This window comes from Mytilinidion resinicola, assembly GCF_010093595.1.
Source record: "Mytilinidion resinicola strain CBS 304.34 unplaced genomic scaffold BDZ99scaffold_8, whole genome shotgun sequence".
NCBI lineage: Eukaryota > Fungi > Ascomycota > Dothideomycetes > Mytilinidiales > Mytilinidiaceae > Mytilinidion > Mytilinidion resinicola.
In genome coordinates, this window is record NW_022985444.1 from 1541688 (window position 1) to 1566152 (window position 24465).

Below are 24465 nucleotides of genomic sequence, written 5' to 3' on the forward strand. Positions count from 1 at the left end.
GCAGTGATTTCTAGTAGATCGCGTAGATCGGAGGCCTCATCCAATCCACTCTAGTCTATTAACATCACTGGTTTGTTCGCTAATTCGATGTTTGCTCCACGGTCGAGTAGCAGCTTGATTGTCGACTCTCTGCCATTCATTATAGCTACTGATAGCGGTGTAAGACCTTCGTTGTCGGGTGAGTTGATATCGGCCTTGCCTGTATCGAGTAGTAGGCTGATCATGGCATCGTGCCCTCTTGCTGCAGCCGCCCACTTGCTACAGCCGCCCATAGCGGTGTTCGGCCGTGCGAATCTCTTGGGTCAAGATCGGCTCTGTCAAATAGCATTTTCACAATCGTGTCGTGTCCATTTGCTGCGGCTAGCAGCAGCGACCTTTCTAGATCATAACGCTTAGAGTTGGCGTCGAATTCTGCTGATCTAAGCAGAAAGCTCATCGTCATCGTGTGCCCATTCGCTGCAGCCCACAGTAGTGGTTCCCTAGAATATATCGACTCGGTACCGGATGGATAATACATAGTGAGCAGCCGTTGCAGTTGCGCCTCGTTTCCTTCTTCAGCAGCCCCGATCATAGCCCTCGAAGAAGGATACCTCAAATCCTTCCAATCGATTTCAAACATCAACCGCTGCACCGCGTCGTGACTATAGAGCGAGGCCCACCAGAGCGTTACATAGTTGAGACCTAAATGAAAGTCGGGGCATTTCATATTAGGATATCTTCTCGAATGGCTCGGATCTTCGAACTCCGACAGACCTTCAAACGAGAACACCGAGTCGGCCTCTATGCCTGAAAGCCTTTCTAGCCGTTGACATTGGCTCGCAACCTCTTCCAAGCTACCTGGGGGCTCGAATTCGTGATGTTTCTTCAGAACAAGATTGAGAAGGGTCGTAATAGGCATGGTATAGTCAGCGACGATATCCGTGTGTCCTGCTTGTGCAACACCAAGCAGTGCGTAGACCCTATCCCGCGGGTCGGCGCAGCGAAGATGATTTGTCGCTCCCATTAGGTTCCACAGAGTCTGGTCATGGCGTTCTGCAGCATCGAGTGACTTCGTCGCAGTCTGCCTGACGATTGCCATTGCAGGACTGTCTCGAACATTCTGGTACTCGATCGTATCCTGGACGCGAGGAGGAGGCGTTAAAGTGCTCAACTCGACAAGAAAGTCCCGGAAAGGCCCCCATGGGATTATCTTATCGCCACACATGATATAGATCTGGCGCGCTCGCATGATTTCCTGGAATATCCAAAGGCGCCTCCAATACGGCCTTCCGCAAAGTCCGCGGATAGCGGCGCCGACTGGTTTCGTCCAGACGCTGATAATCTTTTTCTTTGCTTGCCAGTGCGATATAGGTCTGGTGAGTTCCCACATTGCGATGCCGCTATTGTGGTATGATGGGCCGAGCCATATGAGCACTATTCTTGCTGTCTCATAGATCTCGGGCATGCTACCAACTTGTTGCTTTCGTTCTTCCGGGTGAGACTGATCAATACACAGTGCATCAATCCAAAAGGCGTTCTGCGAGTCAGTGACTGTTGATGCCGGCTCTCGAGCTTGATGGAGAAAGCGCCATAGGTTTTTGCGTATCGGGAACGAAGGATTACCATCCAAGTAGATGGTGCGGGTCTTCCCCTTCCCCTTTCTCTTCCTCGTTGTCGTTGCCTTTGTATTTGGTGTTGCCTCTTTCTCCGGCGAACCCCAGGCATAAGACAACGCGATGTAATCGGGTTGCTTCCTGAGTGAGACGAGGCTGAAGTGGCAATAGATGTCGCTGTCTGCGTCGCCTGGTAGGATCTTCAGAATCCTGATGTAGCCAACTGGAAGGTCTGTATAGACCGGAAAATCCCTTTGTGTGGTGTTCTGTTCCGCCATTGCTCGTTGTCACTTCCAGATATCGACTGACGATGGGAGGTCTGCCAGTCGAATAGAGCCTGAGGCTGAGAAAATACCCTTGAGAGCTCTGCAGCCGCTGATTTGTCGACAAGCAACGAATCGCTAACCCAAGGAAGCCGACGCTCAATAGGGAGAGTCGGGAGATACCTCCAAACCACGATAACATCCCGTCGGGCAGCAACACATTCTCACCATCTTCGGCTCTCTCGGCTTGTGGCTGACGAATGTCGTACTCTGCTGGCTAGGATGTCGTGGACATGCATGCGTGCCCAGCCGTGCAGATGACCGATCGAGCATTAGGGCGAGGCTGAGAATTAGCGTTGAACAGCTCACACATGAACCTGCGGAGATATGATCCGTGGGATTACACGTCTGGTATAAATATGTGTGGGGTTCCAACTACCTGCTCTGAACTCATCCGACCTATCGCAAAAAAACCGACTTGAATTCTCTAATTCCTATATCGTTTATCTAAGTCTCTAGAAGCCAGCCTTGCGTCCAGCTGCGAACGACCATCACACCCAACCGCCTCTCTGTGATACACAACTCTATAGATCCAATGGAAACCACCAGCGGACCTTACACGACGGAAGAGGTAGAGCGCGGCTAGTCGAACTGGCGCTGGGATGATGGTTGGAACATGCGGTACTACTACGTCCTCACTCCCAAGCGCTGGATTATGGAGGACGGGGATACCTTTACGCTCGAGTCGCTCACTCTGCGACGCGAAGAGAAGCAGGCTAGGGGAGATAGGGAAGAACGGGCGCGATGGGAGGCGGAGCAGCAGCTGATGGGAGACCGGGAGCGCAGAGCTCGAGAGGAGACAGAACGTAAAGAAAAAGAGGCTGTAAAAGCGCGGGAGCTGGAGCAGCAGAGAGCCCGTGAGCAGCAGAGGCAATTGGAGCACGAGAACGAATTGAGGCGCCAGCGAGAGATAATAGAGCAACAGGAAGAAGCGAACAAGGCATTAGCCAAGCGCGCCGCCGGCGTGAGAACGCTGACGAATAGTGTGGCTGGCCTTGACACCGCCTTGACTGGGCAGAACTCGGTTCCAGGAGTGCTCGAGCAGGCGATCAATACAGCGCAGAATGGGGGTGGGACGAGTACGTTTGAGGTGAAGTGGCAGACTCCAGGGAAAGCTCCGGTTGAAATGAGTCTCAAAGTCGGGCCGGCACGGAATGGGAACGGTGCAGGGACGGCCGAGATCGAAGACGCGGGTGACAGCATTGAAGAAATCGAAGACGAGGGTGACAGCGATGAAGAGATCGAGTGAAGAATTTGGAGTCTGGTGGCCGTGGAGATGCTTGTTTTTTCGACGATATGTAGAATGATGTATCTTTTACTTTGTAGCTTAATTTCATATAAGCAGGAAAAATAATGAGACAAAACGCATCCAGTAAAATCAGGGTATTAGACCTCCTTTTTTTAATATACAGATCGCACTTGTAGATCAAAAGGCCAGCCTCTTCCCGTTTTCCATGAAATCATCGTCCACTTCAAGCTTTCAAGATACCGGCATGAGCTGAATGCTGTCAATCCACAACTCTTTGGTTCCCGTATTTGCCTGGGCCACATTGCTGAACTGAATCTGGAGAACGCCATACGTGGAAGTCAACTCCGTAGCAGGAATAACGAGGTCCTGATCCGCCGTGAACGTCGTCCAAGAAGAGGAAGCAACGTTCTTGGAATACATGATGATGTTGTAGCCCTTGGTACCGACATCTACTGTTGCCGAGACATAGAACGCCAGCGCAGTCGCCGCGGCTGAGTTGCGGCGAGCAGCTAAGGAAAGGCGGTATGTGGTGCCCGGGCAGACGGAGATGCCTTGGGTGATGTACGAGATGGCGTTCTCTTGCGTTTGTTGCACGCTGATAACGTAGTTGCCGTCTGCAGGGCCGGGCGCAACGGTTCCGCCTCCAGCGCCGGGGCCCTTAAGCACAGTGTTGTCGGAGGAGCGGCCAGGGACAACGATCCAGGGGGCCAGGTAGCCGCAGCACTGATTTTCGAAGTCGCCGTTGACGACGGCGTTGGCGGTGTGGTTGCACGTGGAGGAGGGCTGCACAACCTTGCCATCACAGGTTCCGGTTTCTATGCCAGTGATACCGCCGACGGTGCCTTGCTTGAGGTAGCATGTGCCCCCTGAGGTGTAGGACACGTCGGTGCAACCGGTGGTTGTCGCGCAGCTGGTCATGCAGTCGATAAATGAGCCACCAAAGAGAGGGAGGGCGAGGTTATTGTTGGTTCGAAGCGCGTCTGCTTCGACGGCGAACAGCTTGCCGCCGGCTTTGTAGGTGGTGCCGCTCTCGATGCCTGCACAGTCGGTAGCGCGTTTGGCAACAGAGAGGGCCGTGGTGGAAACCAAGAGCTGCGCAATGGCGACGGAGAATAAGAACAACATTGTATGATATTTGTCGGACTAAAAGAAAGTTTGTGTTAAGAGAGACAAATACGACTACGAGAGACGGGAAATGTAGATATTGATGGTGACGAAAAGCACCGCTGTTTAAGGTGATGGCCACCTCTTAAGCATTTGCATGTCGGTTCGATCGGATGTCGGCTACAGAGAAAACACCAAAGATTCCCCTTGTTCGTCTCGGCGGGGCTACGTGAATCGATAGTAACGGCTTCACCCTTGTACTTACGTACGCGTATGAGTGCATTTTTCTAGAAGAAGACGACGGAGACGTCTTGAAGGGCCCGGCATTCTTATTGACAACGGAGGAAGCACGGATTAGGCCTACTTTTATAGGAGTACCCCTATACCAAGACGCTTCGCCAGACTATCGTGAGTTTAGTGTAAGCCACATGCGCTAAAGGCCGGCAGTGGCTGACTGAGAGCGCCCCTCTCGGTGCTCTTTCGCAGAAGAGGGGACCTTGAAGTCATAGATCAAAGCGGTGGTCTTGTTCTGCATCAAGTTTCTCGGTGTAGAGTGCCCAGTGGGAAAATGGACAAGAAGTTGAATTGATGGGAAGCTGCTCTAAAGGAAAGATAGATGTTGTGGGTGTTGAATATTTGACGTGTCGGGGAAGGCGAATTTGTGGCGTTCAGCCAGAACGGCGTGCGGCTGACAGCCTCTTCAAGCTAAAAGAAGGTTGACACTGCCTGATCGAGATGCCCATGACTCCAAAGAGGAAAAACTATGTCGTCTGGGCATTTTCAGACGCTAATATTATATTTTTCCACAAGGCCAACGTCAGACCCGAGCGCCAACAATGCAAAACTCCAACTCACGCCCTTGAGTCCTGTTCTTCTAATTATGTGTCTCATCAAGATAGACATCGCCAATTATACTCAGAATTCCTCATCCTCATCACTATCGACTACCGGATCGATGGTTTTCGACATATATGGGCCATCGAGATGGTATCCAAGTTTCGCATAATAGCTTCTCACGCCCACCCCAGAGATGACGGAGATCTTCTGACTGCCATGCTCGTCTCGTGCAATTCGTTCCGCTTCCTCCATGAGGAGGGTACCGAAGCCTTGATGCTGGAACTTCCTAGGATCGCGTGCATGCACTGGGACCGCCGAACCGTAGACATGGAGCTCGCGAACTAGGCTCGTTGGCTGCCCAGTTAGTTCCGGACGGAAAGTATGGGTCTTACTGCACTGCCGTAGCCGGAGGAGCGCGATCAGGATGTCCTGTTTTGGATCTTCGTACGCAAGGAACGTCTCCCAGCCGTTGTTGGCAACGTAGTCCCGGCGGACCAGCTCGACTTGTGATGGTCGGATCTTGTGCTTTACTTCGTTGATGCCTACCTCGCGTGTTCGTACATCGCGACATGTTGTTCCGAAGTCTTTCATACGAGCGAGTGCTAGTTCTCGAAGATTACCATTTTCTACACCAGCTGTGACGAGCGGCATTGGTATGTCACGCTGTACGCGGTAAATCCGAGTCCATGGCGGGACTAGAGCTAATATTCGTGCTACAAGGTCGATGAGGGCATTCGGTGTATAATTTTTGTACCGGCCTGTCCGCCAGAGCTCGTACAGACCTGTACCACGGATGACGAGTGTGGGATAGATCTTCAGCCCGTCTGTGCGAAAAGCAGGATTCGAGAAGTACTCGACGAACTGGTCAAGGTCTCGCTCCATGCCAACGTTGGGCAAATCGGGCATCATATGGCTGACGACCTTGAAGCCAGCGTCCTTGGCGAGACAGAAGGTTTGCGCGACGGCGGCGACAGTGTGCCCACGGTTAGTATCTCGAGCGACATCTTCGTAGAGCGACTGTACGCCGATCTCTAGACGAGTACATCCATACCGCAGCATAGCACTTAGGTGCTGGTCTAGGCAGTAGTCGGGTCGGGTCTCGATGGTGATGCCTACGCATTTGATATTGCTCATCTCTCCCGCCGCGACAGCCTCGTCAACATCCAGCGTCTGGTAGCCGGACAGGGCGTTGTGCAGCTGTGAGATGAACTCGTCCCTATAGCTCTCTGGTAACGACATGAAAGTGCCGCCCATGATGATGTACTCGACCTTGTCTACACTGTGTCCGAGCGATTTGATCTGCTCCACCCGGCCGCGGGCCTGTTCGTAGGGATCATAACGAGCCCGAATGGCCCGCATAGAGGTTGGCTCATAGCCGGTGTAGGATTGGGTAGAGTATTCAAAGTCGGAGTCAGGGCCGCCAGGGCAGTAGACGCATATGTTGCCTGTGTATGCGATGTGAGGGCATCGGTGGGGCTTGCACATTACCGCCACCACGGCGATCCCAGAGGACGTTCCTGAGGGAGCGTTAGTCGAATTCATTTCTTAAACTACTATAGATCTAAGACAGGGATTTTTAAGGCAGCGTACGTATTGGCTTGGCTATCAGTTTGGGAAGTAGATATTTCTTATAATGCTCTGGGACGGCCGCAATGATGGCCGTTAGAGGCGGCTGGGTCTTCAGATAGTGCTTCTTTGCGATCTGGCCGCGCAGATGATTCAGATTGAGGTCCTTCTTGGGCTTCGAGCCGTCGGCCTGGGCCTCGTAGTCCTGAATGAGGGCGCTGGCGATGTCGGCGCATGCCCGCATATACCGCTCGTTCTCTGGTGCCAGCTTCACATTCTTCGGCAGCCGGTTCTTCGCCCGGCTTTCGGTCAGAGTGACGGTCGCCATGGTGGGCTCGGAAGGCAGACGTCGGCAGAATGCGGGCTGAGGCTCCTGTGTATCTGCAGAAATATATTGGTGTTGGGCAGAAGTTCGCTTTAACCTTGGGAAGTTTTGGCGAACCAGATTCGCGCGCCGCGGACCTATCCAGCTCCTCCTCTCGCACTCCAGCTTCTATTCAAGTTGCCCCAGTCCTCCCACACCCTCTCCCTCTAGTACAGTCTGCTTCTGTGGCAGACACTCTGTCGCGATGCAGGCAATTCGACGTCCTCTGAGCGCCGCCCTCCGCAAGGCCAGCCGGCAAAGCTATTCCACCTCGTCTTCCCCGTATGCCGCAACGGTGAAGAACCTCCGCATCAACGGCGACACCAAGGTCCTATACCAGGGCTTCACCGGCCGGCAGGGAACGTGAGTGTCTTCTACTTGCTCTCTCTTTCTTGCGCTGTAGCTAATCTGCCTCCAGGTTCCACGCCCAGCAGGCAATTGAATATGGTATGCGCCGCACCCCGGACCGCTTCGATAACGCCGAGAATTTCCTTTAACCGTCGACCCTAGGCACAAACGTTGTAGGAGGCACAAATCCAAAGAAGGCTGGTCAGGAGCACTTGGGCAAGCCCGTCTTTGCTTCTGTTGCCGAGGCCATCAAGGAGACTGGGGCTACCGCGTCCGCTATCTTTGTCCCGTACGAGCACCCGCATATATCGGTCAAGATGAATAATTGTCTAATATTTTCCTAGACCACCTCTCGCTGCGGCTTCGATAGAGGAAGCTATCGCAGCGGAAATACCCTTGGTTGTAACGTACGTCTACAGTTCAGGCGCTGGCTATATGAACAAATACTGATATTGTCTCTCAGTATCACCGAGGGTATCCCACAACATGGTAATACTCGCAATGCTCCCATGGAAGGATGTGGCTGCTAAATATTATAGACATGGTCCGCATTACCGACATCCTCAAGTCGCAAGGCAAGACGAGGATGGTGGGTCCCAATTGCCCCGGCATAATTGCTCCTGTGATGCTCCCCTCCTACCATATAGCTCTCTAGCAGCAATGCTAATATACTCAAAAGGGACAATGCAAGATCGGGATCATGCCCGGTTTCATCCATAAGCGCGGCCGCGTTGGTATCGTCTCCCGATCCGGAACCCTCACCTACGAAGCCGTCAACCAGACCACACAAGCCGGCCTCGGACAATCTCTCGTCGTTGGTATTGGAGGTGACCCCTTCTCCGGCACCAACTTCATCGATTGCTTGAAGGTCTTCTTGGAAGACGAGGAGACTGACGGTATCATTATGATTGGTGAGATTGGAGGTTCGGCAGAGGAGGATGCGGCAGACTTCCTGAAGCAGTACAACACTGCGAACAAGCCCGTTGTGAGCTTCATTGCTGGTATCTCAGCGCCTCCAGGCAGGCGGATGGGTCACGCTGGTACGTTTGGACAATCATATGCGAATGGATTATGTTTACTAACGATTCAACAGGCGCTATTGTCAGCGGCGGGAAGGGAGACGCAAACTCGAAGATTACCGCTCTCGAGGCCGCAGGCGTTGTTGTCGAGCGCAGCCCAGCGTCCCTCGGCAAGACTCTGTACGACCAGTTCGTGAAGCGGGACCTGATATAGCGCATCTAGGTTAGGAGGGTTCAAATCGGGTCTCGGCCAAACGTGGTCTGGTATGCTTGTTTGCGCGTGCTGCATGATTTATGGAAGATTGTCAAGGGCGGTCGAGCGAGTTGGTGGGTGGACCATGCATTTATGTCGACGTTGGTTCCGTCACTGTACATTTAGTCCTTTAGAGCAACTTGCGGCCACTGCGAGCACGCAGCACGCAGGGTATACCAGCACTAGAAGCATTGAAATGATGTAGCTATGAAATGTGCCAATATCAAAAATAGAGAGTGAAGCTCCCCTTGTCCTCGATCCCCAGCTTGGTCCCTGCGCGCTGCCGAACGTCTTGCCCGCATTTCCAATCTCGACCTCGACCTCGACATACCAACCCCGAGGTTGCACTGCCTCCTCCACTCTATTCCACCTCCGGCGTCATGCTCTCCGGTATTCTCATATTCAACCAGAAGGGCGAGAACCTCATTTTCCGCGCATTCCGCAACGACTGCCGCCCACGCCTCGCCGACGTCTTCCGCATCCAGGTCATCTCGAATGCCCAAGTTCGCTCACCTATACTGACCTTGGGCTCGACGACTTTCAGCCATGTAAAACACGAGAACATCTATTTAGTCGCTGTCACTAAGAGCAATGCCAATGCCGCGCTCGTCTTCGAGTTCCTGTACCGGCTGGTGGGGTTGGGGAAGGCTTATTTTGGGAAGTTCGACGAGGAGGCTGTGAAGAACAACTTTGTGCTCGTGTATGAGTTGTTGGATGGTATGATACTGCTCAATTGGGAGTCTCTACCTGCTGTTACTCTGGTACTGATCATGTCTACGATTAGAAATCCTCGACTTTGGATACCCACAGAACACCGAAACGGATACTCTGAAGATGTATATCACGACGGAAGGCGTCAAGTCAGAAAGAGCGATGGTATATAATGCCCCTGAGTCACTGGAGCATTTTCACGGGACAGTAGTCGCTGACACGATCTCAGGAGGACTCCTCCAAGATCACCATGCAAGCAACCGGTGCCCTCTCCTGGCGCAGAAACGACATCAAATACCGCAAAAACGAAGCCTTCGTCGACGTTATCGAAGATGTAAACCTCCTCATGTCCGCCACCGGCACGGTCCTCCGCGCCGACGTCAACGGCCAAATTGTTATGCGCGCATACCTCTCCGGCACCCCTGAGTGCAAATTCGGACTCAATGACCGTCTCACACTGGGTGAAGATAACCTACACCAACCTTCTGGTAACCGCGCAGGGACAAAGGCGACACGGGCCGCCGCTGGAAGCGTCACACTAGAGGACTGCCAGTTCCATCAGTGCGTGAAGCTGGGCAAGTTCGACACGGACAGGATAATCAGCTTCGTGCCACCGGACGGCGAGTTTGAGCTTATGCGATACCGAGCTACGGAGAACGTAAACCTACCCTTCAAAGTCCATGCCATCGTCAACGAGGTCGGCAAAACAAAAGTAGAATACAGCATCGCCATCCGCGCAAACTACGGCAGCAAACTCTTCGCCACAAACGTCGTCGTGCGCATCCCAACGCCCCTCAACACCGCGCGGATCACAGAGCGCACGTCTCAAGGAAAAGCAAAGTACGAGCCAGAACACAACAACATTGTGTGGAAGATCCCGCGGTTTACGGGGCAGAGCGAGTTCGTGCTGAGTGCGGAGGCCACGCTGACGAGTATGACGAATCAGAAGGCGTGGAGTCGACCGCCGCTGGGGTTGAGCTTTAGCTTGCTGATGTTTACGAGTTCGGGGTTGTTGGTGCGGTATTTGAAGGTGTTTGAGAAGAGTAATTATAGTAGCGTGAAGTGGGTGAGGTATATGACACGGGCGGGTAATTATGAGATACGGTAAGCCAGGCTCAAGAATCGATTCTTTGAAGGAATAGCTACTAATTACGCGACTAGGTTTTGAGCAAGCGGAGTTTTGCTGCTCTTTCGGACGACTTTACGAGAACTTGTACATTACTTCTGCATATATTGAATGCGTTACCATGACGCATAGCATGGCACTGGGGTTAGAGCACCTAGCTGCGAGAGAGCTATTGCCTGACGTCAGTCTACGTACACTATTTCAACGCTGCTTGGAGTGCTTCATCACATTTTCGGCCCTTTGAGTGCGATACAAGCCTGTCGTTTTGGCACATCTAATACCTTGCCAGGCCAACTCAGGCGGCTGTAGATAGGTGTACACAGGCTGCACGCGTCAATCTTCGCTTCAAAATATCTTCCCAAACACTTAATGAAGCATCACAAGCAGGGAGTAGAAGGGAGGGGGTGCAAGCGGATATCTGGCATAGACCGTGTATAGTGAGGCACTGCTGCCAACTTCATGTGCCAACACGAGGTGATGAGGTGCACGTTACATGGTCAAACTCTTGTGGCGTCTTACGACTTGTATTCCTACTCCAACGGCGATCTGGCAGGCAAACGGCAGGAGGGGTGCACGCTACGTAGGCTCAGTTAATATTTAAGAATTCAACAGCCCTCCTCAGCCGGCAACCACGCCTTTGCGCGAACATCCAATGCGAACGGGGATTTTGGCGACATTGTATGTAGACTTGGATGTCGCTCACAAAGATAAATGTACAGAAATCATGGTGTTGTGCGGAGGATGACGTTTCGTGCCTGACTAGGAGCAGGATTCCGGTAGCGTTGACCCCTGCGAGCCACGCTGTTCACCAGCCCCCTCGCGGTTAGACCACTCCAGCCTCCAAGGCTCCATCAGCGGTGAGCTCCCAACCACCACAATATTTACTTAACCTGCAGTGCTCTCACCGAGTCTTCTCTCTTCCACCTGCACCCAATACTAATTGTTATTGTCCGGCCTGACTGTTGTTGCATTTGTTGCTTGATCCGCCCAAACCCTCCTCCTGCCCGTCGCCTATCGATACGCCCTCGACTAGGCCTTCCCTGAGCAGACCCATATTACAGCTCTGTATCGCGTTTCACACCCATTGCGACGCCTGACACACGGAAATTGGAGGAGAGCGCACTCTACTCTCGACTAGACGACACATTCCGGCGCTGATTGGCACCCCTCAACCTTGGGGCTGCAGTCACGATTCCGGGCTTCATCATGTCCGCTCAAACTTTACCCCACCGGACCTCGCGACACCCTCTCCCTCCGCAACCCTCCCATGCCACTCTCTGCTCCCTTCGCGGCGGCGACAGTAACAGAGCACACCCTCTCCGGCAAAACCCTCCATCCATCGCTGCTTCTTTCGACGACGCCGCCTTTGACGATATCCCGCTCGCACCACCCCCGTCCGCACTTACCTCGCGGCCCACGCACTACGACCACGACCAACCCTCACCTCTTGACACCTATTCTCCTATAGACCGCCGACACCAGCGCTCCTTGACCGACACCTTCTTCGACAACTGTAAACCATTAGTGAGCAGGGCTACATCATCGCTGCAACAACAACCCAAGCCACCCCTCCACTCCCCGACCAAGTCCCTCGCCAGCTTTATACCCTCGAGAGCCACCCTAGAGTCTGCCGGACAAGCCAAGCCGCGCGTCGCAAAGGTTTTCAGCGACTGGTTCAGCGGTTCTTCCGCTCCCGTTGCACTGGGAGTGGCCTCGCGTCCCCAGGAGCCAGAATACTCGGAAGACGAAGAACAGCAGGACAGCGAAGACAGTGAAGACGAGCGCGAAGGAGAGGGGGAAGAATTAGACCAAGAATACGCCATGGCGAATAACATATTTACTCGCGCTCCAATATTTAACCGGACCACAACCTCGAAAAGCTCCGTCTCTACCACACACTCAACCCCCACCCCGGTCTCAACCCCGAGCAAGTTCTCCTGGCTCTTAAGCTCTTCGAAAGCAGACACAACGCCCTCGAAGTCTGCGCCAAAGAACTACCACAATCCTTCCGACGAACTTCTTTCTCTCGACATCGCCCACACCCTCTTCCCGCACGGGCCTGTCGACCCTCTTGCGCCATCTTCGTTTCACGATCTCCTTAGTGCCGCCGAGAACCTCTGCACCCGATACCAGTCCTCCTACCGCGCCCTCAGCTCTGCACTCTCAGACGCCCGTGCCGAGCAGTCCGCCCAAGATGACGAACTAGACGAAGCCGAGACCAGGGCCAGGCATCTCAAGATGCAGTTGGACGACATGGCTGCCAGAGCGGTGGAGCAAGACCAAAAGATGCAAATGCTGTACGACGAGCTTCGGGTAGAGAAGGAACGCCGCAAAGAGGAAGAAGAGGCCCGGATGCGCAGCCTGGCCATGGTGCGCGGCCCAGACTGTGCCCACGGCCCACATTGTGTGGCTTATACCGGTATACAGGAGGACAGAGATGCGACTCCCCGCAAGCACAAGCGCGTGAGCGGGACGGGCAGCTGCGTCAGCGACTCTGGGTTCGAGTCTGAGTGCGACAGTGTCTTCTCGCGGCGAAATGGGGCCATGTCACCCACGGACACTCTACCATCTTCCGCCGCCAGCGAAGCCGATTTCGACGAGCGGGAGAGGAAGCCGATGGGACCACCACAGCTGATGCAGCGACGCTCGACGTACGACAGGGTGCTGGGTGAGCTACCATTGCACCAGCGAGCTCCAGGCACGCCAAAGACGGTGGAGATCAAGTCATGGGGATGCGCGAACTGCGAGGGCGGCACTCAGAGCAGTGTGTGGGGCAGGCTTGCGAGAGAACGGGAGCAGAACTCCATGTTGAAGCGACGGGTGCATGAGCTCGAGGCTGGGGTGGAGGACAGTTTGGACCTTATCTTCATGTCCCGGTAAATTGGCGGAGTTTAATGAGATGACTTTGTGTTAGATTAGCTGCATTCTGGTATGGCGTTGTATATCTAGGGCATTGGTTGCGGTTTAACGCCTTCAAGCGTTGATCGCTCCTGTACAAAAATTTAATATCAAATACCTCAGTATTATTGTCATGATCTAGACTTGCAGGTATGTGAACGGCACAATAACAGAAAGGCCCCTGAGATCACATGACCTATATATTACGGGTAATCTCTTGGGATATACGCCATATCGGAAGAGCGAAGCGCTGGCCCGCCCGATCGCTAGTTGATTGGCAGTTACAGCATCTCTTTACGTCTGGTAGTCACTCTCTAATATCAAGCCACAGACTTACCGTGTAAGGGAGCAACTCCGGACGCCTTTAGGGGTGAATAGCAACGTTCTAGCCAATCAATCCTCAAGCCGGTTAAGTACTAGCCCAGAAAAGAGGTATACCAGGATTGACTCAGTTTAGCGCTATGTTCACCGACGTGAAGAGATGCTGTAGGACTCTTGTATAATCTCAAGTCTCGGCGATTTGTAGCTACAACCTCAAGTCTCGCTGATTTTGGGCTTGTACAACCTAGATCCTCGCCGATTTCAGGTTTGTGCTACCCCCGTCCACAATGTCGGCCCCTTCCTACCTATTGGCTTACTTCGCCACTTCCTGTATATTTTTCCTCCTGTCGCTCAATAAGTAGCTTCCTCACCTTCATCAATACATCAGTTTTTGGCTACACACCTTGTCTTGATTCGCTTTCCCCCTGACTGTCGCTCAACAACTTCAGGGCACTCCTTCCCAGCATTATTCTTCAAATTCATCAAACCTGATCCAGAATCCAAGTCTGTTCTTCTTCTTCGCCATAAGCTGGCGTAAAAGTGCAAGATGCTGCTGGTGGATCTCCCATTAGATATTTTACTGATGGTTATCGCGCAGGTAAGCTTTCATATCAACTCTTAAGATACAAATTAACGTTGAACGTGGACAGGTGAAGGACCTAAGAGACCTGAAGAACCTATGCGAAGTTTCGAAAACCCTCTATCCCCACGTTGTTAAGCACCTGTACAGATCAGTGACTATTAAGGCGGCGGATGAAAGGCTCCTGCATGAAATCGATGTGGGTTCGCTCTTGTCGACATGCTCTAAGCCGGCAGATGAAAATCTTCTTCGTCATACAAAAGCCGTTCATCTTACATCGGCATTTCAGGCTGATAGAGTGAAACGGTGTGACCACTCTCAAGATGATGACAGCTATGAAGGTATTCCCGGAGACGAAAATATTCCCGGAGACGAAGATATTCTCGGAGACGAAGATATTCTCGGAGACGAAGATATTCCCGGAGACGAGGATATCCATTTTAGATGCCTTGCTGAGACAGTCATGGCTCTGCTGAAGGGGTGCGTCGATGGAAATCTGCAGATTTTCACGTAAATTCCACTCTTCATTTACGTTTCCTTAGAACTAACAGCTACCAAAAGCTGGGGCTTGGGCTGCTACATCCCAAAAAGGATCTTGGGCTCTGATGGCTATCTTCCACTCCACCAAACCGGCATAGAATCCATACGCTTAATTATAGACGGTGGGTGCGAAGCCAATATCTTCAACGAGTGTCCTGTGGACCTTTCTGCTTTCAACAATCTCAAAAGCCGTCACTTCACGGGACTACGGACCAGATCGAACTTCAGAGCCGTTGGCGAGGCTATCTGCCTGAACTATATGCATCTGCTTAACCTTGAATTAGATCTCATCGCTGCGGATCTTGTTGACGATGACAGCGACCACGGAGACAATTTCTTCGCAAACCATGTCCTCGGTATCTCTCCGCATGACAGGAAGCGAGCTGCCACGCGCTTGAAGCACTTTCTTTGTCCGCGGTCGATTTTACCTTCGCTGAGGAGGCCATTGCATACGCTTTCGATCTAGGAACGCTTACATCATTGAAATTACGCTTCTGTCCGGGTTGGCAAGACTTCCTACAACACGCTGCTTCCAGGGCCAACTAATTCGACTCAAATCGCTAGGAGTTCAGTCGGACCTCGAAGCGGAGATGCATTACACGCGCACGATGTGTGACTTTCTGGAATCATTTGAGGGCCTTGAGAAACTCTTCATTTACTCTGCTGTGCGAGGCGGGACGTTGGCCATTTGGAACTCTTTCCTCCACCACAGATGCACACTCAAACGATTTTTCCATCTGCAAAGGGGCTGGGATAACAACGCCGTGGAATACGACTTCCCAGATCTGTCACTGAGTCCAAGGGATGTTGCCACGTTGGCCGAAGATCCATCGACAAACCCCTTTTGTGTTCTCGACTTAGAGTGTGTTGCCCTTGGGTGTGGGCCTAAGTATACGGTATGGCTCACCTCAATAGCCCCTCTCTTAAATCCAGGGATGGCTGACCCTCGTGACCGCAACCCATAGAAACTCCTTCTTTCCCCGCTTGCAGCAAAGCGCTCCTTACAGGTCATCTACATAAGGCAGCCTGCGAACGACGTCCGCTCAGGATGTCCCTGGCCCGACTCTCGAAGCATGGGACTACGGTATGCTCGTCCCGGCACCTGGTTATCCCCAGCCTCAGACCCTGATCTCCCTGAAACAAGTCTCGGAGTCGGTCCACTACATCTACACAAAGACCTCGGCTCTACCATCTCAATCGATAGCGACATCGAGCTCCCAAGGCTTGCGGCCGCCCTCAGTGACTTCGCGCAATGGGCATTCGGCCCCAATGGCTTCCCAACACTCCGTATCATTGCCTTCGACGACTTCTTTACGGAAAACGATATACGGACACCAATGTGCTTCTTTGTAGGAAGTCCGAGTGCGCTCGAGCTGGCGAGCGAGAGGAACCTGGAGTGCCTTTTCGTCGACTTTGGCGGGATGATTGGGAGCTAGTGGGTCTTCTGGAGAAGTATGCTAATGTTCTGGAAGCTTGTCCTGCAGAGCCGATTCTTGAGTTTTTTTGATACACACTTTAAGGGTGATAGGCGCTAGGGTCGTTGCTGGTCATAATCCCGAAAAACCCAGAGCAGTCGCAGTGCATCCTTCTTCTTCCCTTTCCTTCGCTGCAAGCAACCTTAAAAGTTTCATTGTGTTTCAAGTCACCGTAAACCTGAGAAGGCAGGGGCAGCTGCTGATCGTCCGCTTCATCCTTTCATTGCTTTAATCCATTTAGCTTTTCAGTCTAAAGAAGTTTAGCATTTGTTGAAGTAACTGGAAGTAGTCTATAGCAACATCAATCCTCGAATGCTCTTCTTTCTTGGATCGAGAGGGTGCATATCCGGCCCCAGCAAGCAGTGTGTTCTACATCTTCTTTGTGAAGTACGAAATGATTGAACATGTTACTTAAAGTAGATATTGTTGCATTTCTCGTAAATGAAACCTGAAACCTGCTAGAAGAGAATATTTGGCCGATATTGAAATGGCACACCTGGTTGACGTATGTTCGAGCCTAACTGCCTGGTCTGTGTGAGCAAACCGCATCAGCGATGTGAATCTTGAGTCTCTCAGAATGGCTCTAGTATCAAATTCTATGCTGGAATGATGTTGTTGCTGTTGAAGGTTTGAAGAGCTTGATGCAAAGGGGGTCACCTGTCAGTCACGAGCTGGATGCGGCTATATGAGACTAGACCGAAAAGGTGCAAGTGGCACATGTCTTGGCGGTGGTGAACATCAACGAGTTCGCGCCTCATCGCCGCCGCGGACGTCGTCATCTCTAACCTTCTACCGCCACGACAGACGTCCTGGACAGCACCTCTAACACGCGAGACGACATATCCTCCCCCGTAGCTCACCTCGAGAGGCCGCTCCCGGCTCTACCACTGCGCGGACACCATACCCGCCACCCGAATCCTCCTCCAGGCATCCGATAAGCTCGCCCACCATGAAGCCTGTTGTCTCTGCCATGAATGCATGGACATGGTACGCCCACCCTCCTCGGAGTAGCTAAAGAAATCGTACTAACGAGCAAACAGCATTGTCGTGTCCATCTTCGCCATCGTTATCCTTTCCGTCATCGGCGCGCTCTTTAAGGTACGCCGGCCCAGCTTCTTCACCTCTACCTCGACCTCCGCTCGGACTGCTGGATTGGGACCGTAACTAACGGGGACACCAGACAAACAACCACACAATGATGGGCTCAACCAAGGACCCCGAAGACGGAGGTGCCGTTGCCGCGGCTGTGTTCGGCGCGGTGGCCATATATGCGGTATGGTTACTCCTAGCCCGTGGAAAATCCCACCGGCCGGAGAGGATTTTGGGATAACGAACGCTAATACGACAATACAGGCATTCGTCATATTCTGCGGCAGTCAAGCATGGCTACACATGCGCGAGAGCAGGCGGGGCGCCATATCTCTATCATGATCCAATCCAACCCACCACGACCCTCCTTTCACATAACACACCATCCGAACACCCAGATACCAATGCGTCTGTCAGAACTCTAGCTATAGGATACGGAAAGGCGTTGATGGCGCCTGCAGGATTGTAGATATCTTCAATGCAGACGACTTCAAGTCATGCGCATGAGTTTTGCTTTTTAGCGGCTTTGGCTAAGCTAACAAACATATTTACATTTACATCATGTCATTTGCCTCTATATTCATAACAGAATATGTCTGCAGAGATTGTACGGCGTGCCATTTTCAACTTCTAATCGTTTAGGGGATGTGCTCATGGCTTATCGTCAAATACCCTAGCTGCGTCTTTTTGGGGACGGCTGATTAGTTGCACTGCCTGCTCTGCTCCTGCGAATGGTATCTACGCAACCAACGGCTCTTGCACTCGCATCAATGAAAATATTGATACATAGATTCCAGCTTCAAATATCTACAACGAGAAATATAGGGTGACCCTAGTCCGCCTTGTTCGCAAGTATGCCGGTTAACGACCCTGCACATACTGCCGGGAACAACGCGGTCTACGCAGCTGGACGGCTATTGCAACGGCTTTCGACACCCAACAAGTACAGTCTTTCCGAGAACTTGCTCCACGATTTTGGACTTGATTGCTGATGATCGCGGCAGTGCTGAGCAGATATTCCGAGTCGCACTACACAACATAGCCAAAAGTAACAAAGACCATCGACTACGCTATAGATTCGAGTCCTCATCCAGCGGAAGACCATGCCCTCCCTCCGACTTCGGCTTGTGATTTGGATTCTCATAACCCCAATACTCATAGTACTGATCAGCCGCCGGGTGTTGCTTAATGCCCGGCTTAATGCTCTCGTCCATTTGCATGACCTTGACGTATTTGACCATATCAATAGTATTTTCCTTCCGCCAATCGGTAAACTTGTCGAAGTTGACGCACTTTTTGTTGATCGACATGTCCGGGAAGGGATACTCCTGCGTCTCAACCCAGTGCAGCGGGATGAGATCCAAATTTGCGTGGCACTGTATCCCCTGCAGCAGGATGTCGATACAGTGGTTGATGTGTATCTCGCGCTGCTTGATCGTGTGGGCCCGGGCCATGCTCAGGTTGTAGTAGTCCCCATACGCGACGTGCCGCAAGGAGTTCAGGCAATGGATCTGGTGGTATACGTCGAAGATGGCGGCGTACGCGTCGTCGCCCAGGCCCCACACGTCGTTTTCCAGCTTGGCTACTGTCGACGGGTCCGTTCCCATCTTGATGAGCTCGTCGCGAGTCACTGGGTACACGCGGGTTAACTCCCATTCGTCCCAGATGGCGTCGGCCTCGGGGTTGGGCTGCTGACGCGCGATAGAACCGCCCTCTTTCGGCCTGTAGAACGTTCCGTTGATCTTCTTGAGTGTCGGATCAAGGTCAAATCTGTCGTAGACCGGGCTATAGGGCGCGGCCCGGTGATAGTCGGCGTTGAGTACGTTGGAATTTCGATTGTAGAACCATGTTGCAAACAGCGTGAGTGAGAGGAGCAGGACGAATGCGTTAAGGACCGTTAGGAGCACCAGCACCCTCCGACTTGGTTTCGTTCGGTCGCCATCTCGAGCCGGAGCACCATTCAGAAAGCCTTTTGTCTCGTCGTCGTCTATTTCGGATGAGGAATCGCGGTTTTCGCCTGACGCTAACGGCTTGTATTGGAAGTGTTTCAGGAAACTCATCGTGAAGCGTGAAGTACGAGACCAGTCATTAGTTTCGAAACAAATTCTGGGATTACTTGGTACATACAGCAGCCGACCAACTCCCGGGTCATCGGATACTGATTTGCGTTGACGTCAACCGCATTCGTATTCGGTGCTTGGGTGGCCTGATGGTGAATATGCAGTGGTGGTACTACCTTCCTCGAAGGGAATATGCTTGAAATCCTGCCAGTTTCACACGCAATAATCGTACATCGACGCTTAAACCGATAAAGTCTTCGCCCCCGCAGTAACCTGCAATGCGATCTGGGCATGGAAGTGTCTCGAATAGATCTTCGAGAACTTCGAGAACTCTGACCAGAATTTCTGAAGCGCGAACATTTGCGAACTGAATGTGAAAATTGGGATATCCATGATTGGTGTTTGGGTGTGACGTGCAAAAGAGAACTGTGCATTTACCTCTAAACTCTTACTTCTCAAGCAAGCCGTCTTCATCAAGCAAACCATTTCATCGAGCAAAGCTGGCTTCACATTCACCGGCCAGTCCCGGAGAATAATTGGGGACTGTGATTGGTGCATTTGGAATATAGATTACTCTCGTGTAAGACCCACCATGTACAACACTTGCCCCGGGTACGACGCTATTCTTGGCAGACGCGAATAGGCAAGCGATTGACGTGCAGATAAGCGTTGGTCCGTCCGCGGCCAATCCCTTCGAGAAGCTTTGTTGGTTATGCTCCGGGGTAGATCCGTCCTGCCTCATTAGGCCGATGGCGACACGATCTTGGGACGGATCCCAGGACCAGTCATTGGGGCAGTTAGCAACGCGATGTAACGTGTTTTACGATAACGCCTTTATTCAAAGGAATTAGGAAGAATAGCGCCGTGCCTTGGATCAGCTTCGTAATGCCAATGTTTGCCAATGTTTGCCAATGTTCGCCACGGTTGCATCTTTATGATATAAAGGGCCTCGCATTCTACCATCCAAGTCCATATCACATCAGCCTACAATCACTTCGACTCATCAAACAACCAAACCCCAAATCCCCCAATCCACCAACATGCGTTTCTCCGGCATTGCCTTCGCCCTCACGGCCTTCCTCTCGGCCTTCGTCGCCGCCGCGCCCACCGCCAACAACGACATCGCTAAGCGTCTGCCTACTCCCGAGGAGTTCGAGGCTCTGGCCCCGGAACAGAAGAGGAAGGTCTACACTGCCTGGTACCGTGCTACCAACATCCTCCCTACCTCCGATGACGTTTAGATACATTCAGGTGTAAGTATAAGCATACAACTCTCACCCAGCTAGTGCATATACTCACTTTCAAATAGCTGACCTGTATTGGTGCCAATGCGCGTTGCCGCCTCTTCGAGAATTCATCAAGGCCACTGCGGGGTTATCTAAGGACTGTGCAAACTGAAGGATCTTTTTAATCAAAAAAGTCTTAGTACCGATCCGCTTCGCGGCATTTTCTATAACTATGCATCGCAAGCTATAATGCACCTAAACACTATACCCATTGCTTGATGCTTGCCGAGTGTGAAATGTGCCTGCTTTTAGCCTGCCGTACCGCATGCTGTATTACTGGCTGTTCTCATCCCCCCTTCACAATTAGTCGCTCCCACCAAGCACCTCCTCCGCGGTCCTCCCTGTAAACTCATCACACCTCAACGCCCAATCATTCGGCAGCGTAACCCACTTGGCTTTCTCCTTCAGAAAGATATGGCTCCCAATCTCCGGTAATTCACACCTCAGACTCGCCTCATCAATACTCCCCATGCTCACGCTCGTTTCCTCTGGATTTCTCTTATAGACCATGAAAAGAGGTGTGCCACAGGCATTGCAGAATTGGCGCTCTGCAGCGTTGGAGAGGTTGAGGGTGTGCAAGGTGGTTGAGGCTTGAGCGGAGCTTGATTTTGGGGCGGTGATGGTGATGGTGAGGGCGTCGGTATGGACCTGGGCCCAGGGGATGCAACCGGAGCCGGAGAGTTGGCGGCAGGCGGCGCAGTAGCAGCAGCATGCTGCTGAAGGAGCAGTCGTGCTGGTGTAGGTAATGCTACCGCACCGGCAGCCTCCCGAGAAGGCTACTTTGGAGTGGATGGGTAAGGCTTTGAATTCTGATTTGGGTTCTATCCACACAGTATGGTTAGCTTTGATAGGAATTATTCAAGGTAAGCTGGTGATTTAGGGAAGCGGTTTCACTTTCTCATCTTGAAATACCTGGAAAGGCCATATGGTATTGCAAATCACTAACCTTCAACATCCTTCCTCCCAATCCCCAAAAACACCGTGTCCACCTCGTCCACCCACCCATTTACCGCCTGTTTCTCCCATTCCTCCTTAAACAACCTTTTCGCCTCCGCCCTCTTCGCCTCACTCTCCTTAAACCCCCTACAAATCTCCTTATCAATTCCCTCCTCAAACAGCCTATCCGCCTCCTCAACTCCATACTTCTTATCCCCCTGCCCGCTCTGATTCTCCACGACCACCATCTCCTTTACCTCAACCCCACACTTCCGCATCACCTCCTCCAGCGACTCCGGGCCCTTCATCCACATGCGGTTATACAGCATAAACGCCCCCATCCTTCTCGCCGTCTTCTCCACGGTCCCGCTATACGCCAGATTCTGCGGATGCGTGACATCCAACGCCACGAACCCCCCCGGCTTCAGGTACTGCACCCAATGCCCCAACGCCGCCACCGGGTCCTGGAAAAGCACAAACATGCTCGCGCCCGTGATCCCGTCGAATCTCCCCTTCATCCCCGCCAGCTCCTTGATTCCGTCCAGGTCGGTCACGTCGTGCTCGTATAATGCCACGTTCGCGTATTTCTCTGGCTCTGCGGCGAGTTTTGCACGCGCGACGGCGAGCATGCCGGGCGTGACGTCTATGCCTACGACGCGCCCGCTGGGCCCAACGGCGGCGGCGAGTTGGTAGGTGAGGAGGCCGGTGCCGCAGGCTAGATCGAGGATTTTGAGCCCCGGGGAGAGGTGGGGGGATATGTGGGAGAAGAGGCGGACGGTGAAGGAGGGGTGGTAGGATGAGTCATAGATAGGAGCACGGTGGGTGTAGAGGCGGATTGCGGAGGCGGATTGGGTTTCTGGGGTAGTTTCTGCCATGCTGGATGGAAATGGAGGATTGGTTTTTGATGGAAGTGTGAGATTGACAGAGTAATGGGAAGAACTAGGACTGGTAGACTGGGCAATTTTGAAGAAATGGGGGAGTTTTGATGAGTGGAAAACTATGAGAGCAAGAGAAGGGGAGAGACTTTATTTGAACAGTAGCTCGGCTTTGAGAAATCAGGTAACGGGTTTGACGGGTTCGATGATGGATTGGCCCCCGCGGGGTGCTCTTGAATTAGCGAATGAGTCCGCTGAGTAACCTCACGATAGCTTAGTCGGATTGCTAGATGCGGCAAGCCTGCGGTGACTCTTCTCAGGCTGAGGGTTGATGAAATGCAGGGTGGATCAGCCGGGTTGCCGATGACGTGGGTGTCGATCTGCGGAGTAGGACAGCCTTGAAGCTTCCTGTCTTCGAGCAGTTCACAACTTCTGATGAGACACTTGGAAAGGAATAGTGTCTCGTTGTCGAGGCTGATGGAGATGGAGGCCGATATGTCTGACGTTGAAAGAAACTGGAAGCCTTGGAGGTGATAAAACTCGCCCACCAATCAGCGGCGTGTGACGACGACGCCACCGAAAAGCCTTTATTTCAACCTCGGAGTCATGGTAACATTTCGTATCCATTTATGGCAGAATGCTATTAGACCGCTAAGTCACGAAAGCCAAGTCCTCGAATGAATCGCATTATCGAACCTTCAAAAGCGAATGTCTAATTTCTCCCCATCTCTACATGCTACAACAACCTCCCCATCCAAAATTCCAAGCGTGTATGCCTCAACAACGAACTGATAGCAGTCCACCTTTATTCTTAGTATAGCCGACATAACAGAACCGAATGGACGACACAGATTTCTCCTTTCCGCAAGATGGCAGGGCTAAATCCAAATATTCAATCACGGGTGAAGAGCAACTTCCGCCAAACTCGCGCCTCCTAAACAGCCTCAACATGGCGATACCGATTGCCTTCAATCGTTCTCAGTGGCAAGTAAGAGGCTACGTGTTTCTCACAGAATCCACCGCTGAAGAAGCCGTCTGGCTCTAATGTCAATGAATGAGTGCCTCGAATGTCGTGGACATAAGCTCCGAGTTTAGCGAAGGGTTGAGCCAAATTATCTTTAGCATGTACCCGATCCATGCAATCCTCTAGAGGGAGTTCGATCTGCAAGATTGATGTGTTGGATGAAATCTGATGGGAGGTGGAATGCGAGAAGATGCATGTGACCACCACATCTTAATGTGTCAACGAAGAACAAATTCTTCCTTTGTCATGCCTTCGTCGATGTTCTCTCCAATGCAGCAGCCAACTCGCCTCCACTCACTAGCTATCTCTTCAACAACTAGGTAAATTGTCTTTGGCTCCACCGACTCGATATAATTTGAACCTCTTTCTTGGGGAGGTTCGCACCATTCGGGCCATGCGCACTGATTGATCTTGATCATCTTCCAATAGGGATTCCGCACTATACACTCTCCAAAGCTGAGGGAGACTTCAAGAAGGGATTCCGAAGAGTCCATATGAAACGGGAAGGTGTGTTCATTCTCCCCAATTCGAATGTGAATGGCCCGCTGAAGCTCTGGGTAGTCATAAGAACGTCTCAACATCCTGATAATGGTGAGCTTGGTTGTGTTTATGGAGAAGGCGCTTATTATGAGCTGCGGATGCACAATGTCTTCTGGAACTACGTTCCTATCTCTAAGGCGCCACATATCAGCTACGGAATCCCATGATGTAGCGAGACTCTTGCTGAAGATAGAGATCTGGACATTACAGTCCTTGTTGGCTTGAAATAAGTCAGGCGATTCACTGGGTCCATCTGGATCCTGGAAGAACTTGACAGACACTTTTTTCATGCTGGCCCAGGACCAGGTTGGTGACTGTCTGCGCCGATCCGAAGTGGATACTTTTCTGG

At 52.2% G+C, this 24465-nt stretch overlaps 13 protein-coding genes across 13 annotated transcripts; 7 read left to right on the plus strand and 6 right to left on the minus strand.

Moving 5' to 3' along the window:
- Positions 1 to 50: 50 nt before the first annotated feature.
- Positions 51 to 517, minus strand: BDZ99DRAFT_386165 (ankyrin; the record flags this gene model as incomplete). Its single annotated transcript, XM_033715460.1, has 2 exons — positions 51 to 235; positions 256 to 517. 2 exons carry the CDS (start codon positions 515 to 517, stop codon positions 51 to 53), a joined length of 447 nt encoding a protein of 148 aa, XP_033578086.1.
- Positions 518 to 1219: 702 nt separating this feature from the next.
- Positions 1220 to 1870, minus strand: BDZ99DRAFT_385708 (HET-domain-containing protein; the record flags this gene model as incomplete). The annotated part of the gene is made up of 1 exon (XM_033715443.1): positions 1220 to 1870. A coding segment is annotated over one exon (651 nt), but the record flags the coding sequence as incomplete, so codon positions are not given.
- Positions 1871 to 2258: 388 nt separating this feature from the next.
- On the plus strand, positions 2259 to 3283 carry BDZ99DRAFT_462396 (uncharacterized protein). Its single transcript, XM_033719837.1, has one exon. It carries the CDS (start codon positions 2532 to 2534, stop codon positions 3162 to 3164), a length of 633 nt encoding a protein of 210 aa, XP_033578088.1. The 5' UTR covers positions 2259 to 2531; the 3' UTR covers positions 3165 to 3283.
- Positions 3084 to 4533, minus strand: BDZ99DRAFT_462397 (uncharacterized protein). The gene has a single exon (XM_033719838.1). The coding sequence runs from the start codon at positions 4287 to 4289 to the stop codon at positions 3396 to 3398; it is 894 nt and encodes a 297-aa protein (XP_033578089.1). The 5' UTR covers positions 4290 to 4533; the 3' UTR covers positions 3084 to 3395.
- Positions 4534 to 4814: 281 nt separating this feature from the next.
- Positions 4815 to 6990, minus strand: BDZ99DRAFT_415549 (histone acetyltransferase ELP3). Its single transcript, XM_033716757.1, has 2 exons — positions 6696 to 6990; positions 4815 to 6622 (listed from the first exon to the last, which is right to left on the minus strand). The coding sequence occupies exons 1-2, from the start codon at positions 6913 to 6915 to the stop codon at positions 5184 to 5186; spliced, it is 1659 nt and encodes a 552-aa protein (XP_033578090.1). The 5' UTR covers positions 6916 to 6990; the 3' UTR covers positions 4815 to 5183.
- A 150-nt stretch (positions 6991 to 7140) lies between these two features.
- Positions 7141 to 8803, plus strand: BDZ99DRAFT_441937 (alpha subunit of succinyl-CoA ligase). The gene is made up of 8 exons (XM_033717789.1): positions 7141 to 7398; positions 7454 to 7482; positions 7546 to 7672; positions 7728 to 7790; positions 7847 to 7872; positions 7923 to 8005; positions 8063 to 8423; positions 8477 to 8803. The coding sequence occupies exons 1-8, from the start codon at positions 7241 to 7243 to the stop codon at positions 8614 to 8616; spliced, it is 987 nt and encodes a 328-aa protein (XP_033578091.1). The 5' UTR covers positions 7141 to 7240; the 3' UTR covers positions 8617 to 8803.
- A 232-nt stretch (positions 8804 to 9035) lies between these two features.
- On the plus strand, positions 9036 to 10474 carry BDZ99DRAFT_385871 (clathrin adaptor, mu subunit; the record flags this gene model as incomplete). Its single annotated transcript, XM_033715453.1, has 3 exons — positions 9036 to 9372; positions 9440 to 9531; positions 9596 to 10474. The coding sequence occupies 3 exons, from the start codon at positions 9036 to 9038 to the stop codon at positions 10472 to 10474; spliced, it is 1308 nt and encodes a 435-aa protein (XP_033578092.1).
- A 933-nt stretch (positions 10475 to 11407) lies between these two features.
- BDZ99DRAFT_296282 (uncharacterized protein) lies at positions 11408 to 13524 on the plus strand. The gene has a single exon (XM_033714136.1). The coding sequence runs from the start codon at positions 11699 to 11701 to the stop codon at positions 13370 to 13372; it is 1674 nt and encodes a 557-aa protein (XP_033578093.1). The 5' UTR covers positions 11408 to 11698; the 3' UTR covers positions 13373 to 13524.
- A 2280-nt stretch (positions 13525 to 15804) lies between these two features.
- Positions 15805 to 16661, plus strand: BDZ99DRAFT_462402 (uncharacterized protein). Its single transcript, XM_033719839.1, has one exon. It carries the CDS (start codon positions 15905 to 15907, stop codon positions 16265 to 16267), a length of 363 nt encoding a protein of 120 aa, XP_033578094.1. The 5' UTR covers positions 15805 to 15904; the 3' UTR covers positions 16268 to 16661.
- Positions 16662 to 17066: 405 nt separating this feature from the next.
- On the plus strand, positions 17067 to 18068 carry BDZ99DRAFT_296314 (uncharacterized protein). The gene is made up of 4 exons (XM_033714137.1): positions 17067 to 17293; positions 17347 to 17404; positions 17487 to 17579; positions 17660 to 18068. Exons 1-4 carry the CDS (start codon positions 17256 to 17258, stop codon positions 17735 to 17737), a joined length of 267 nt encoding a protein of 88 aa, XP_033578095.1. The 5' UTR covers positions 17067 to 17255; the 3' UTR covers positions 17738 to 18068.
- Positions 18069 to 18465: 397 nt separating this feature from the next.
- On the minus strand, positions 18466 to 19002 carry BDZ99DRAFT_487802 (uncharacterized protein; the record flags this gene model as incomplete). Its single annotated transcript, XM_033722864.1, has 1 exon — positions 18466 to 19002. The coding sequence occupies one exon, from the start codon at positions 19000 to 19002 to the stop codon at positions 18466 to 18468; it is 537 nt and encodes a 178-aa protein (XP_033578096.1).
- A 1491-nt stretch (positions 19003 to 20493) lies between these two features.
- Positions 20494 to 20768, plus strand: BDZ99DRAFT_570393 (uncharacterized protein; the record flags this gene model as incomplete). Its single annotated transcript, XM_033727983.1, has 2 exons — positions 20494 to 20690; positions 20742 to 20768. Coding segments are annotated over 2 exons (224 nt in total), but the record flags the coding sequence as incomplete, so codon positions are not given.
- A 126-nt stretch (positions 20769 to 20894) lies between these two features.
- BDZ99DRAFT_296453 (S-adenosyl-L-methionine-dependent methyltransferase) lies at positions 20895 to 22971 on the minus strand. The gene is made up of 2 exons (XM_033714138.1): positions 21688 to 22971; positions 20895 to 21562 (listed from the first exon to the last, which is right to left on the minus strand). The coding sequence occupies exons 1-2, from the start codon at positions 22550 to 22552 to the stop codon at positions 21045 to 21047; spliced, it is 1383 nt and encodes a 460-aa protein (XP_033578098.1). The 5' UTR covers positions 22553 to 22971; the 3' UTR covers positions 20895 to 21044.
- Between the last annotated feature and the right edge of the window lie 1494 nt (positions 22972 to 24465).